Genomic DNA, 14,842 nt, shown 5'->3' with positions numbered 1-14,842 from the left:
CCGTCAAGGCCAAAGGCAATGTAACAGCCTATTAGGGCTTCAAAGGAGATGGGGAAAGAAGATCAGGATCTGAGAGCCATCACTATACACGTCCACAAATGGAGCTTTCAAGATGGGACTCCAAATTGTATTTTGAGTATAATTCCCCTGAAATCCTCCATCTGCTTTGGTTCATAGCGACTATGACCATCAACATCACTTTAAAGAAATCAGTGACAATGTCTTAGGAATACATAGGATACAACGTACTTCGATATTCTCCTTTCCTCAACAGGTTTATTGCCTTTTAAGAAAATTTTTGTAAAATATAAATACAAAGGCAGAGAATTTACTTACAAAGTTAAAACACAGATTTCAAACATAAACACACAGTTCAGAAAATTTTAGTTTTATGTACATTTTCAAGCAACCTCAACATATTATGTTAGTTTTCAATATTTTACAGGGTACAGAAAAAAATAGCTCAAAGTCTTCTTTAAATAAGAGCATAAAATGTTTAAACATATAAACAATCCGGGTTGATGCGTGAAAACTAATTTCACAGCTTTAAATTAGGATATAAAAGTTTCATACAATTAGTTGTTGTGTGTGGATATGGTTTGAATTTATATTACACGCTACTGGATTACATCCAATAGCATTTACCTGGCCAGAGCAGGTACTCTGTAAACAAAACATAAAGTAACAACGTCGCCAAGTGCCTTCACCGAATTCACTCCCCGAAACCAACCACACAGTTCCGACCGACCGCACTCTAAATAGTTACGGCCTCTGTCATCAGAGCTTTGTATGAAATTAAGTCAAAGTGTGGAGCTCCTTTTCCTCATTTTTTTTTCCTTAAAAAAAGAAAAGAAACAAATATTCCAAGTAAAAACAAACATATTCCGAAGCGTGTGTGCACTGAAAAGTAAAGAAACATTATAACAACTTCGTAAAAACTGACTTAAAAGTTTAAAAAGAAAAAGAACAAAACATGTTTCTAAGTCCTTCCGACTGGAGTCATTTCTCTTATATAAAGAAGAGATATTTTCATATGTAATAGTGTCCTTTCTTTACAGAAATAGTCGTATTATGACACATATGCACAAGGATTAACACTATAACACACTATACACGGTGGGCCTGGTGAGCTCACCAGTAGTCGTCGGTGACCACGTCACTGGGGTGTAGCCACTCCACGGTCGAGCCCAGCAGAGTCTGAAGCTCACTAGTGAACTCTACCAGATCCAAAAGCTCCTTGCTTTCAGGGTTAAAGGCTTCCAGGTCTTTGGAGCAAGAGAACAAGAGACTTGCTGAAACTTGCCGGTAAAACTCCGCCTCTGCAATGGTGACAATTTCCACATTTGGGAAATTGCAGCGGAATATACGGGAGGACATTTTCAATTTCTTAAGCACGTCTGAAAGCAACAGCCAGTTTCGAGGCCTACAAAAGATAAAAGGAAAGTGGTTCAAGTTTCTGGGAAAATTAAAAGTGCTCCCGACTATTAAATTCCACTCCAACAAGCTCAGTCCCCGGCTGAAACAAGGGCCATTTACTTCTACTTTGACACACCTTCCCCCCACCATTTCTCACCATACCTAGAGCAATCTACTTCTAGCGGTGGGAACTGTGGACTCATCTGGACTTATTAAGAAACCATCCACCTAGGGAGGACCAACCACCTTAGCCAGAAGCAGAAGTAACACCTCTGAACGAGACACATTACAGGCTGCCCTCAGTGCTGCCGGTGCTGATGGAAACCGACAGGTAATGACTTGCCCACTCGGCTCGAGCCACCCCTCTCCAAGTGAGTGCCCCACTCTAGTCACTGGGGAAAGCCAGTCTACAGCCCAGCCAGTCATCACAATCACCTCTTTGATCTCTTTTCTTCTCCGCCGCTCACTAATAGAGGATTATACACACAGAAGGCTAGCTCGCTCTCTTTTCCTTTCCCGCACCTCCAACCCCAAGCCCTCAATGATTTTGAGAAGGCATTACATTCCTGACATACACCCTTGCCACACTCGATGGTGTCTATCACTAATAAAATGTCACAGTGACGACACCCACGCTTACAGCCTCAGAGCCCAAGGAGGATGTTACTCATTAAGCACTGTGGTCAACACACAGCATAATCTGGTCTCCTGACATGTACACCCCAAGGCCTTGGTCACAGGGGCACAGTGGCCCAACCATGGAGCCAGACTGGATCTGACCAAATCTGACAACACAGAAGATTCCAGGTGCCATGTAATACTTTTCTTAATCTTCTATGAGAAGGGGTTATACTATCAATATAGTCCAACAGACCTCAAGTGCCTTGGAAGGCTCCTGTGGTGGCCTGTGGGGAAGAGGCTCCTAGGAAGGACCCCTTCCCAAAGACGTCAGTGACTGAAGGATCCAAGCTGCCAACTCTTTACACCTTTTCTGGAAAAGATCCACTGCATTCCACGGACACACAGGCATTCATTCACCCACCCATTCTCATCTACTTCAAGGGATTTCTAACTCCTGCCACCCCAAGAGCAGCTGAGCTAGTTGTCAACCACATGACAGCCAAACTCACCCCTGTGCAACGGACACCTGGATGTTATAGCATGGTAAGAGAGGGGTTTCTGAAAATTCAAATTCAAACACATCGCTGTACGCCTCATCGTCGTCATCCTGGTCCTCTGGCCCTGGGGGGTTTGCTAACACATCATATCCGCTTTCATCATCTGGTTCTAATGGAAGGCAAACAAGGAAGAGAGAAAGGAATCAGTAAGCCACAGCAAGACTTTAGCTGTTGTCAAAAAAGGACCCTTTAAAGATTCTTGCCCAACTGAGCCCCGCTTACAGAGCCACCACCCGCCACTCCTCACCCACACCAGGGAGATACATTCTGTTACATATTCTGTACTCATTCACTTCCCATTCAACTAAAAGAGCAATGCTGCTCACCACACACGGAACTGCCGTAGAACTCCCAAAAGCCACCGGAGTCATCGTCACTGCGACCCTGTAGGTCATTTAAGTAATCTAGAAAGAGAAAAACAAGATAAAACCTGCTAGTGAGAATCTAATGCTGGCAGAGTTAGGGGGCATCTCACTTCCTGTTCACCCCATGACACTCCCTTTGTGCATTTTCCAACACCATTCTCTGTCATATCTGACCATAACCTACATAGCTGTTCGCCTGCCCTCTTGATGGAGGAACCACCCTAGCCCGCCACAACAAAATCTAGACTGGCAAACTGTGAATCTTTTCAGTCCTCCCAGGCAAAAATAAAGTATGTATCTCTTCTTTGTATTCTGCATCTCTTCTCTGATAGACTAACTTTCCGCTGCTTTGCCCAGTCAGTGGAACTTAAGGTAAACGAGAGTGGGCCCAGGGAGTTCAGTGGCATTCTTTGGCTGGGAAGTGCGCGAAGTCACCATCTAGATGTTTGAATAAGACCATTTCATGAACTTTGTCGTACCTGTTAAAAACTTTTCCATAAGTTCGCTGTGGGTCATTTTCATGATGGTTCTACCTGAGTATGTAGCCAAAGTAGGGTCAGCACCATAGGAGAGGAGCAAGCGGACAATTTCCAAGTGATCGTTCTCGACAGCATCGTGGAGAGGCCTAGAAGACACACGCAGAGGGATTCAACTTGTGCACACAATGCTTACGTCTAACAATAGGCAGAATTAGGCATGTGCGTGCCAAGCCTCCTAGGAGTAATGTTTCACTGAGGAGGCAGGTACGGTCACTGTCATTCCAGACAGGGAAACTGAGGCAGTAAGTGGCCCAAGGTCAAGCAACACCTAAGTCTTTACTATTTCAGGCCTAATTCTCAAGTGCATATCTATCTTAATCCAGGGCCTACAGAGGAACGCAAGCCGAAATGAAATAGTTTTCAATGAATTGGAGTAGGTAAGATAACTTACAAGGGGAAAAACCCCACCATTATGGAAGCCAATATAATAAGCAATTCTTATACCATTAAAAAAAAAAAGCGCCTACTCCATTTTAAAAAGAAACTAGGTGCGAAGTGGGACCGCTCCTGAAAGCCAGCCGCCAGTGCTTAGAGATCAATGATCAACCCTCTGGCCCAGAACCACAGTGTTACTAATGGTATGACTGTCAGGTAGGGCTACCATCCCGCCTCCTGGTACCACCCCACCCACACAACCCGGAAGACATCTGGCTAACTCAGACCCAGCCTCTGATCCGCGAGCCGACGTCAAGGACAGGGTGGGGCCGGGCCCGGGCAGGTGGCTGGCCAAGGCAGGTCCTACCAAGTCAGCTGCAGTTGGTCCTGTCGACTCCCATATATTTTAAATACTGTGACTTAATAGATGCTGGTGAGGAGTCCAGGGTCTTAAAAGGCAACATTCTCAATTATTCAGGCAGGCTCAACATTTTCAGGGACTTCTGTCCCTGGGAGCATTGCAAACGTTTCAAGTTCTGTCTAAATTTGCCAGAAAGGTCTGGTCGATTCCATTTTAGAGGATTCCACCATCAATGTGCTTCCATGTCACTCTGTCCTTCCTTCTGGGGTTTCCCACATACCCGGAGAACCACTACCTGTCAGCAGGGGGAGGCTGACAGCCAAGACCCACCACTGACCTGGTTCCATCTTGGGCACTGCAGTTGACGTCAGCGCCATATTCAAGAAGGTGTCGCACGATGTTGAGCCAGCCCCTAGCACAAGCTTCATGCAGAGCACAGTATCCGGCGTTGTCTCGATGGTTCACGTCACAAATCTTATTCTCCAGGCAGTACAAGACCACCTCCTGTGGGCGGGGGATGAGGGGGATGCCATCAGACCACCACACAATGAATCTTTTAAGGGTGACCACTCCATAGCGCCTTCCGAAGACATACATCCTCGGGCCTGAGAGCGCACTATGGCACAGGCAGGTGGTGGATGTCTTGGTGAGAGGGCAAGAGCATGTGTGAGTGGCTTGGTGATGGAGACAGTGTCATCTGGGCTCCACAAGCTGGTGACTATATGTGAAACCTGGCTCTGCTGCCCCAGCAGTCTGGCCCTGGGCCAGTTACCCTTGAACTTCTCCAAGTGTCCATTTTCTTCTGTGAGACTGGAGAATAACAGAGGCTCTATAAGGTGGCTGAGCGGATGCAAGTCAGATAGATAAGCCCTCAGCCCAGAGGCGAGCATGGCCAGCACAGAGGTGTCCGGCTGCTAACATCTTAGATAACACATAGACAAGTACAGAGAACATTCTCACTCGATGGGTCCATTCAGCAGGTGGTAGTGGATGACAACATGAGTTCAGATACAAGTATGGATGACTGATGCATAAGGAGAGATTAAATCAGCTGGAGAACATTCCTGAACTTAGGGAGGGAGGGAGGGATACCCAGGTCCTCACAAGCTTGTGAAGAACCCAAAACAGAGCCTGGGGCACAAAAGCTCCTGTTCGTAGAGTTTGTTAAGTAGAGTAAAAGACAGGTTCTCTCTATGAACCACATACATCACCAAGAAACAACACAAAACGCTTCAAATAACCCCACCCTCTATTTTTCCTCATCCTCCCCGCCCCAATCAGTAACATTTTCATATTTACTTAAGTTAATGACAGTGATCTGATATACCAGATACTTCAACCTACACATTTCAAGAACTAAATAAAAGAGGTCCACCCCTGCCCCCTTTCAGAAGGTGTTCTGTGTCAACAGTTTGCATTACAGTCACTGTATTAATCTTACTTCTTCGGCGTGTTAAAATATTAATATGAAATGCTCTCACTAAGCAGAGCAGTAATTTATTCAATGTTTTATTACGTTGATTCAGAAAGTTTTCAAACACATAGAACAGCATTTGCCACCAAAAAACAAGCTTTTCTCTTTTCCTACAAGTCATGCCCAGCAGAGCTGTCAGGTTCTGAGAGCTGGGGTAGGCAGAGTCTGCAGGTGGCCCAACACAAACTCCACTTGGTCAGGGAAAGCTGCATAGGGTCAGAGCAGGCAGCCCTGTGACAACTCTTAAATAACTCACCTGTTAAACCTAAAACAGGGGTCATTCTATTTACCCACAGATATTGAGGTGGGTTCTGAAAAACCTTTTAATGATCTTTCGGGGACACGTCAATCAGAGATGACCACTCACTTGAGAGCTAACTAGAATGTTCCATACACTCACCCTGTGAACCTAATGTTGCATGCTAGTCAACTTGGCCATCGGTGCCCTGTTGCTTCAGGTCACTGGGGCAGTTCCCTTCTGAAACAGGAGGAAGGGAGAAGGCATGCCCACAGATGTGTTTCTTCGTTCAGATCCTAACCTGCCAGAAAGCCCACAATCCTCTGGGCTCCCAGGCCACCTGCCCCAAGCCCTGGTATCCAGGATACCGCATGAAGCTGCTGCTCTTTTAGCAGGCCCTCACTAGCCAGACTCGAGTGGATGGCTGCAAGCTAATGAGTCGTGTACCCCAGCCCGGGAGAGGCCCCGTCACGTGGCTCTGGGATCAGGTCTGAGCACCACCGATTGCTGTGCACAGATCAATTTACCCGGGTCCCAGCGGCCTGCCTGGTGTCCGGTCAACCCAGGGTTTATTTGCTGACAATTATGGCCTTCACCTGGAAACCTTCATCGCTACTAGGGCTGATGAGAGGGTACCTAGAAATGAAAGGACGGCAAAGCTGATGGGTAAGCCAACTCTTTTCCTGGAGGACGGTGACAGAGGCAGTAGTAACCCACAGCCAGGTCAGACATTTTGCCAGGGGCTGTCCTAACTCAGCCATGTTGATGCCACTATTTACATAGCATTTCTCATTTTCCCAAATGAGTATGTCTTTTGGTATCCCACAGTGACCTATGAGATATCAGGAAGGGAAGGTGGTACCGCCGTTCTCATTCAACACCTGGGGAAACTGAGGCCCAGAGAGGTTAAGCCCAAGTTCAATTAACGTGAAGTGCTAGACCTAGAACTCAAGTCTTTTGGTACCTGGGCAGCTGGAAAGATTCAAAAGGCCCCAGAGGGCCCCAGCTAGAGATGCAATCCAGCTGTGACAAGCACCCCACCGGCCGTCTCTGTTGGAATCAAGTGGGCTAACTAGGCTCTCCTGGCTGGGAGGGCGATGGCCTCTAAACGGATGGCAATCACTGTCACCAACAGTTGCACAGAATGGCTAAGGGGCCAGCCAAGTCTGTCTACCCAATACATTTCTTGGTTTATTTTCTACGCTAGAAATGGGAGTGTTTGAAGGGCAGCCCACCCATTCCCAAACAAAATCAAACTGTTTTTGTTGGACAGTTCTCTGTTAAGCGGCTATAAGCCGAATGCCATTAACCACAAAATGTAACCATAAAGGCCATAAACCCGACATTGTTAATTAATTAAATGCCTCATTAACTTTTTTAAAACATGATTTATTCAATTCATAGAAAATTTAACCATCACCACTAAACGCACAAGCATGTGGTTGCAGACTGGCCTTTTAGCCTAAGAAACAGAAGCCTTTTTACTGGAAGGGAAAGGTTTGCGTGTCTCTGGCCATGCAAGTCATCCACTTAACACAGAGGGTGTTTCTAAACCTCAAGAATCAGATTAACACGACATAAAGCTCAGACAGCCTTTTTACTGCACATGGTATCGTTAGCTAAGCAGAAAATAACAAGGAAAGACTAACTTCAGGAGAGCCCTCCCAGACGCGTGCATTCAAGCCACACCTTTATCCCTTCACCAGGTTAAGCAAATTGTCCTTCAACTTTAAAAGGTTTAAATTGCCACATCTCCTGACCGGCCATCATCCTGACATTTTAAATTCTGCCTAAAGAAATCCTAGAAAGTTGGGTTCAAAATCGAAAGCTTTCATTCAGTAGTTAAATGTTCAGTATCAAAACTGGTGACCTGTGCAATTTGCGTATTAAAATTTACATTTGAAGGGGGGAAAAGAAGCAGTTGTCCTGACATAAACATTCCTAAGGCTTCCTGTGCGCCACGAAAGGCCTGGTAGCCTATATAAAGATGGATCAAGTGCTCCTTGGTCCAGGCCTCAGACCCACTGGCTCTATGCAAACCAAAAGGCAAACTCCCCGAGAGGGCCAACAAGGATCTGTTGAGATCTCTGGTCCCAAAGAGACATGGGTGGAAAAGATGCCACGATCACTGGTGAGGCCAGGAACCCCGCAGTCCACCCTCCTGCCCCGCCCCCATCCCCTCATCTCCAGTGTCTCCTGGAAGCACAGTCCATTTTCTCAACCACGACTAGCGAACGCTTGGCATGAGGGGTCTAGCTCAGTGCCACATGCAACATCTACTGCTCTTAGCTCACGGGAAGCCAACTGGCTGCCACTTGGATTTCATGAGTTAACTACCAAATCTTCCAGAGTTCTCTTCAGGTAATCCAGAGATCTCCAGAAGGGACACGTTGACACAAACAGCACCACCAACAAACAAAAATACCCCCAAACTAAGAAAGCACTCGGGCTTCCAACTTCCTACGCACACAGTCATGCCTCAGGGGTGGAGGCAGTCACACCACAAAGGGCTTCCTGCACGATGCACAGTGGCACAGTGCTGGCCAGGCTGTGGGAGCCAGCGCTCTGGACAAACCCTATGAGCCCTCAGCCGAGCCCGTGCCAGCATGAGTCCTGCCACCCAGGCACTCATCCACACCTCCACACTCAGCCTGCTCAGCCGCATTTTATTTTCACCATTCAACTCCCAGAGGGCTGATGCCAGCATAAAAAAATGCCTTTGCCCTATGGGCTATTACATCACAATTTCAACTGACAAGCGTGGTGGGGGAGCTGCACGGGGCAGAGGGAGTCATCTATCTCACAGAGGTTTGGAACTGTACAAAGGGCAATTGCAATGTGAGCCAGTCTGGGAGAGGAGTGGGGTGGAGGAGGGGTGGGAGGTGGGGGGCTGGGCTTTGGAGCCAGACTGCTGGATCGCTACCTGTACAAGTCATCATTTAACCCCTCTGGTGCTCAGTTTCCTCATCTGAAAGTGGCATAATGCTAGTTATTACCACACGAAGATGTGGAAAGGGTGAAATGAGTTACATTAGATCATACAGGCTTAGAAACATATAAGCGATCTTTCCATCTATATTGCTACAGCAATATAGGCTATTGTTATCGGCAATGCTAGGTGGGGCTATGTGGGCAAGAGCAGTGAGTTTGGGGCAAAGCCTGAGTCCCCGCTGCCTCCCCTAGTCCTCAGGTTCCCTTGCCCTCGCAGAAAAAGACGGCTCAGGTCCTTCCCCCAACCCCTTCCTACCTGCACAGACATTTCCTGCCCACAACCCAAAACAGAGCTAACAACTTCTCTCCCCCTTGCTAATCAGAATCCAAAGGGCTCATTAAAATTCCCCCAGTCGCCAAGCCCTGGGTTATGTCAGATTTTATATCAGAGATAAGTGAGCGAGATGGGAGGATGCCAAGCAGCCTACCTGCCTGAACATGAACTGAACATCAGAGAGGCCTTTCTTTTCACACCGCGATTGAACAAGCCACCAAAGAGAAGGCAATGGAGCGGGGCTAACACAAACATCCTGTGGGACACCCAGCCCGGCCCCCTGATGTGGAGGGCGCTGGGCTCTGACTCTCATCTCTGCCCCGTGCCCCCGTCAACCTCAAGGAGCAACGGCCTGCGGTTTCTGAATCCAGGGCACCCCCAAGGACACTCACCTCATAGCCAAGCCGGGCAGCACGCTGCAGGAGGGTCTCGCCGGCATTCTTATTGACAATAAGTCTCCGTGCTTCTGGGGGCATCGGGCGCGACTGGGTGGCCTCTGGAGGGGAGCTTGAGCGTGGCAGCTGTGAGGACTGGGAACTTGGTAGCAGTTGCTGCAAACGGTCAAAGGGTTTCTGCTCCTGCTTCGCTGGTGACAGATCATAGTCGGAACTGGACTCAGGCCGCTTTCGGAATCTCCGGACGGTCACCTATCACAACATCAGGCAGTGTACACATTTAAGGCCACCTTCCATAGCTGCCTCTTACCCCAGCTACAAACCCAGTGGAGGGAGGCACGTTTTCCCTTCTTTTCGGGGAGGGGGGTTAGGAGCAGGGGTTTCTTCTTACAGGTTTGAAACTTTACCACCACCCAGGAGACGTTCCCCCTAGGAAGGGGGAGTGACATTTGGGGGAGGAGTCCAGGGAAAGGAAAGCTTTGTCCCCAGAAGCAGAGCGGCAGGCAGGCAGGATGCGCCCAGGCCCAGAGGTACCTTGCCATCAGCATTCTCCACGTAGTAGTCCCCCGTCAGCGACAAGCCCCGCCTGGGCTCCTGGGGGATCAAATGCTTGGTTTTGCACAGTCTCTTCCCGGATGGTTTCTCGCTGTTGTCGGTGTATTTCTGCAGCAGGGAGGCAGCCTGGCAATCCTCTTCTTCGTCTGTGCACAGCACATCTGTCTTCTGGCTTTCTTTAATTTTCTGATGTTTGGCAGGCGGCCTCGAGGCTGGTGTGCAGCTTGGCTGAGTCTGCTTTTTGCCGCTTGCATTGGTGGATGAAAGGCTCTTCATGGGCGGAGAGCCCGAGAACACAGGCAAGCCTAAATCCAGAGGGGGTGGTGGGTGAGGGGAGGAAAGGAGGGGGAGAAGAAGCAGGCGTTACACAGTTGTAGCCAGTGTGGAGAGAAAAGCCCATTGTTAGCACTGATCACTGGAGCGGCTTCAGTTTTTAAAGATATACCAATTATGTTTTCAAAGCATTAATATTTTAATTACCCCACATTCAAATGGCAAATAGGTTAACCCACAAAATACCAAGTGGCAAGTTTCTTCAAAGGCCCGGGACAAGAGGGCAGAAGCCAGCCCCTTGTGCTCTCTCATCCCCACCCCACTGGCCCTGGGTACTTAGGACGTTCCCAAGGATGGACATGGACAGCCTGGGCGCTCAGGACCTGGTGAACAGACACAGCCTGAAGCAGAAGTGAGTGCACTGGCAAGCCCCCGGGGTCACCCAGATGTCCTGCCCAGCCATAGACTGGGTGACGAACAGCCCAGGAAGTCAAGCTCCTTCCTCTCAGCTGCCCTCCTCACCATTCATTCCAGAAGTAAGTATGGAGGTTGGAAGGGCATCGTGAAAGAACTCGCTGCCTGCCACCTTGTAGTCACTCAACTTCTATGGCACTTCTAAGTCCTCTCAAGGGCCTTTTCCCATGGGCGGGTGACCCCCACCCTCCAGGAGTAGGGCAGGCAGTCAGAGTGGCCTCTGTGTACCTTGTTCATTGTCACTGGACTTGAGGGATTCTTCTGACCAGCTTCTGTTGCCTTTGGCCTCTGCCCTTTTCCTGCCGGGTTTCTCTTCAGAGATGTTATTGCCTTGGGCAGTGACCTCAGGCTCAATAGCCTGGGTCACTTCCTTCCTGCCCTGCCGGCCAGGTTTGCTCTCTGCTGCTGATACCTGCTGCTCCCACCGTTCTCTAAGGTGCAGCAAGTGGCGTTGTTTTTTAGGATGGAGCCCTGTTAATTCAATGCACACCTTCAGGTTGGTCAGCTCATTATAATGTGGGTCTTCTAAGTGGTTAGAGGAATTGTTTGTCATTTCCCTCTCAGGCCAGTCATCTAATGGAGAAATAACTACAAATTAATCAAAAAGCCCCCGGGGAGGGGGTAACAAACTGTCTTACCCATCACTAATGGGGGTGGGGGAGGGGTGGGGAGTGGTCACGGTCTTGGTTGGAGATTCTCACCAAGTCTTGGGAGGCGCCTATTTGTCTTTGGCCCTATGGGCCACAAGATCTTTCCTGCCTCTGGTTTTGGGGGGAGGGAGGTGTGAGCGCTTCCCCAGGGCTCTAGGGTGGGACTGGAAACATCCACTGCCCCACCCTGTGACTTCCCCAGGGAGCCCTGGGGTGAGGGTGGGTGCTCGCCTGTCCACCTTCGGCCGCTAAGCAGACAGCCAAAGTCGACCAAGCTCACCTTTGGAGACCCGTCTCCGCTTGGCTTTCAGCAGAGGATCCTCTGGCAGCTCCTCCACAGTGGTCTCAGTATGGGTGCTGTCACCTGAGACTTTGCGCTTTCTGTCCAGCCGGAGGGTGGGGCTGGGCGGCATGTCCACAGCAGCCTGCTCCATGGGTGGCTCGATGACGGGCTGCCTGTCCACGAAGTACTTCTCCACAGGCAGGTCTTTGTCCTCCGGGGTTTCGAAGGGGTCATGTTTGTTTCCAGCATTATACTCACCTGGGGGAGGGGAGACAGCAACACAGAAATTAAGGTCCAAAGTTCACCACAAGAAAGGCAGGATTTGGGGAGCAGGTGGGCCCTCGATGCCCAAGGTAATTTGCTACCAACAGGCCGTCCTGTGGAGACTGGGGGTCTCACACACTGGAAGAACAAACACCTCAGAAACAGCATGTCCCACAGGAAGGTCAGATGAAGACAATCAGTAGTAAAAGCAGACAGTGCGGTGTTTATGACTCACAACTTTCAATACCTTTTTAGAGTTTGGGCACGAGACAATCGAAATGAGGCATCGACACTATCTTTTTTAAAAAAAACACATGATGAAAGAATTCCCCACCCCCACCTGCTACATCCTAGTCGGTCAACTTTGATGGTGCTTGGATCTCCTCCAGGGCCCCTTCCCAGAGGATGGGTGACCCCGCAACAAGAGCCAACCAAGCCAGAGCTGACCCTCTCTGGCGACATTGGCTGAGGTCATTATTTTGAAATAAAAGGAAAGCTGGTGTAACAGAGAGACCAAATGTCCCCTAAATGTCATCTACAGAAGGGGTTAACACCAATGTTCACGTGGGCAACAGGGAAGATGATGAAGGAAGACGGACATGAGGGTGTTGGGAGGCAGGGAAGCTGGGAGGCCAAGGGCACTCAGAAGAGGAGCTCAGTGCATGCACAGGGTCAGTGGCAATGGCAAAGAACTCAACCTGATACCTGCACATGCCTCTGTCCTCTTTCTCACACTCGTGGGGGTGGGGGAAGCGTATCACTGCAACCAAGGGGATATTCCTATGTCCTGTTCAGGCAGAAAGCCCACAAGGCCTTGGCACCCCGGTAACACCACGCACACCCACAAGTACGGAGTCACCCCACCTGACACTCCTTCATATGCAAGCATCTAAGGACATTCCAAAGACAAGAGACCTCCCCCTTCACTGTCAGGTACCGGTATGTCTTTCCACACTAGGCCAGCATTTGCTAAACTGTTCACTCCAACACCACCTGTGCCACTTCTGCTCCTTCCGCTCAACCTGATACCCACTTGGGGCCTTTCCTTAAATCGCCTCAGCCCAACAGCTCGCCTTACTTTGCTCTGGCCTAAGAAACAGCTCATCGACTGCTATGCTGCTTGCATTTTTTTCTAATACACAAAGAATTCCATAGCCATCGTGGTGATGTACAGGTGTTCCCCCAAGATAACTGCACATCACCAGGGGAAGAAGTTTCGTGTTGCAGTAACACTGCGCTAAGTAAGCTGCCCAAGTCCCTGTCCAGATGAAATCATAAACACACTCCTTATACGCTGATCCCATTTCTCCTCCTTTCCCCAGTCTACTTCAAATATCATCCCCCACTTCTGACCAGCCCTGCTGAACCCCTGGTCAGCCTTCACTTGGGGGCTTTCCCAACTTTGAGTGGCAGTCGGTTTGGGGGACAAGTGTCATCCTGGCCCTTGGCTAGCGTGTGTTCTTAATGGTGGAAGAAGCGCATTCACCTCCTTTCCAAAGGGACCTTCATATGGGACAGATGGGGCCAGGTCTATTCTTGCAAAAGGATTGGTGGAGTTGCCCCAACTATGCGGGTCTTCCGTCATGGCAGCGTTCCAACACAAAGCAGGTGGGTAGCCAGAGGAAACCTGTAGCTCGCCCAAACCTCTGGCCTGTGCGGGGAGCGGCTGCAGCTCTCACTCGGGCTGCTCTGTGACCCTCTTAACAGCTCTGGCAGTAACAGCACCACTTTACAACTCGACCCCTTCAGTTGTAAAGTGGGAAATATTACTGCAAGCCACCTCCCAGGGTGGGCTTCATAAACACAGGTCCAGCCGGCAAAGGCAAAGTGGGAGAAATCGCTTTAACAAAAGGACGCCAAGACTCTCAGAGCAGCTGGAATTTTAGCCCCCATGTATATGAAATTTTAAGATGTGAGCCATTCTTGTTGAACCATTTGACTTCTCTGGTCCAATCAGCTGTCCCAGAAAGCCCTGTTGGGAGAGGCTGGGGATCAGTGTCCAAACGTAAGAGCTATCTTATGAACCACCATGTGCAATTCTAGAACTAACTGCAAAGTGTACTCTCCCACCAACACCCCCACATAGGTAGGAAAGATGACAGTGCCTTCCAGGGTCACAAATAGGCAGCAGCTTGGCTGGCATGGGGCCCCACCCAGAATGGGGCTGCTCTGCCCGGCCACCTCTGCCCACACCTGAGATGCCTCCCACTCCGATTAAAAAAATCACTTCCATTTTATGTTTTAGCTCCAGGTCTTGGAGTCACCTGAGCCTATAATAGTCCCGACCCTGCGAAAGAGGCATCTTTCTCAAGGAGACGGTTTCCCCCCTCACGGCAAACTTCCTTTCTAACAGTGAAATTACTTTATATCTCACCCACCTGACTTTTTGCCACAGGGCCCACACTGCCCACCACAGAAAACCACCTGGAAGACTTACAGTGACTTATTTCACAGGTGTTGGCAGGCAGTGACTGACTAGGGACCTTGTCTCCCTGCTCCTGGTGGAACAAGAGCACCCCTACAAGACGAGCCCTGTCTCCTCTGGGCCTCCCATCTGGTAAAGCTGCCCGGGTGTGGAGAGCGCCCCTTCACCCGCCAGGACAGAGAGCGCGCCACACACATACACACACACACACACACACACCCCCGCCATTCCGGCACAGCCAGGGATGGCGCTCTTATGCCTGACATTCCAGGTGGTCCACTCTTGCCTTGTCACCAGAGGCTCAGCAGCATG

The 14,842-nt window shown here is 49.5% G+C and overlaps 1 protein-coding gene across 11 annotated transcripts in view; it reads right to left on the bottom strand.

Annotated features, from left to right (window-relative positions):
* Positions 1-253: 253 nt before the first annotated feature.
* The window catches only part of BCOR (BCL6 corepressor), a 113,865-nt gene continuing 99,276 nt past the window's right edge, over positions 254-14,842 (bottom strand). For 8 of the 11 annotated variants that reach the window (XM_033106761.1, XM_033106737.1, XM_033106752.1 and 5 more), the window contains 9 exons: positions 11,839-12,099; positions 11,137-11,481; positions 10,141-10,466; positions 9,604-9,858; positions 4,572-4,738; positions 3,439-3,584; positions 2,921-2,998; positions 2,547-2,703; positions 257-1,423 (listed from right to left, as the gene is read on the bottom strand). In XM_033106761.1, coding sequence (XP_032962652.1) covers positions 1,132-1,423; positions 2,547-2,703; positions 2,921-2,998; positions 3,439-3,584; positions 4,572-4,738; positions 9,604-9,858; positions 10,141-10,466; positions 11,137-11,481; positions 11,839-12,099 — 2,027 coding nt within the window. In that variant the 3' untranslated portion in view covers positions 257-1,131. Of the gene's footprint in view, positions 1,424-2,546; positions 2,704-2,920; positions 2,999-3,438; positions 3,585-4,571; positions 4,739-9,603; positions 9,859-10,140; positions 10,467-11,136; positions 11,482-11,838; positions 12,100-14,842 lie in introns of all 11 variants that reach the window. The other 3 variants (XM_033106784.1, XM_033106793.1, XM_033106777.1) reach the window with 2 other exon arrangements.

Source organism: Rhinolophus ferrumequinum, chromosome X (genome assembly GCF_004115265.2).
Source record: "Rhinolophus ferrumequinum isolate MPI-CBG mRhiFer1 chromosome X, mRhiFer1_v1.p, whole genome shotgun sequence".
Taxonomy (NCBI): Eukaryota; Metazoa; Chordata; class Mammalia; order Chiroptera; family Rhinolophidae; genus Rhinolophus; species Rhinolophus ferrumequinum.
The sequence above is the reverse complement of the archived record's forward strand: the minus strand, read 5'-3'. Positions and strand labels throughout refer to the sequence as shown.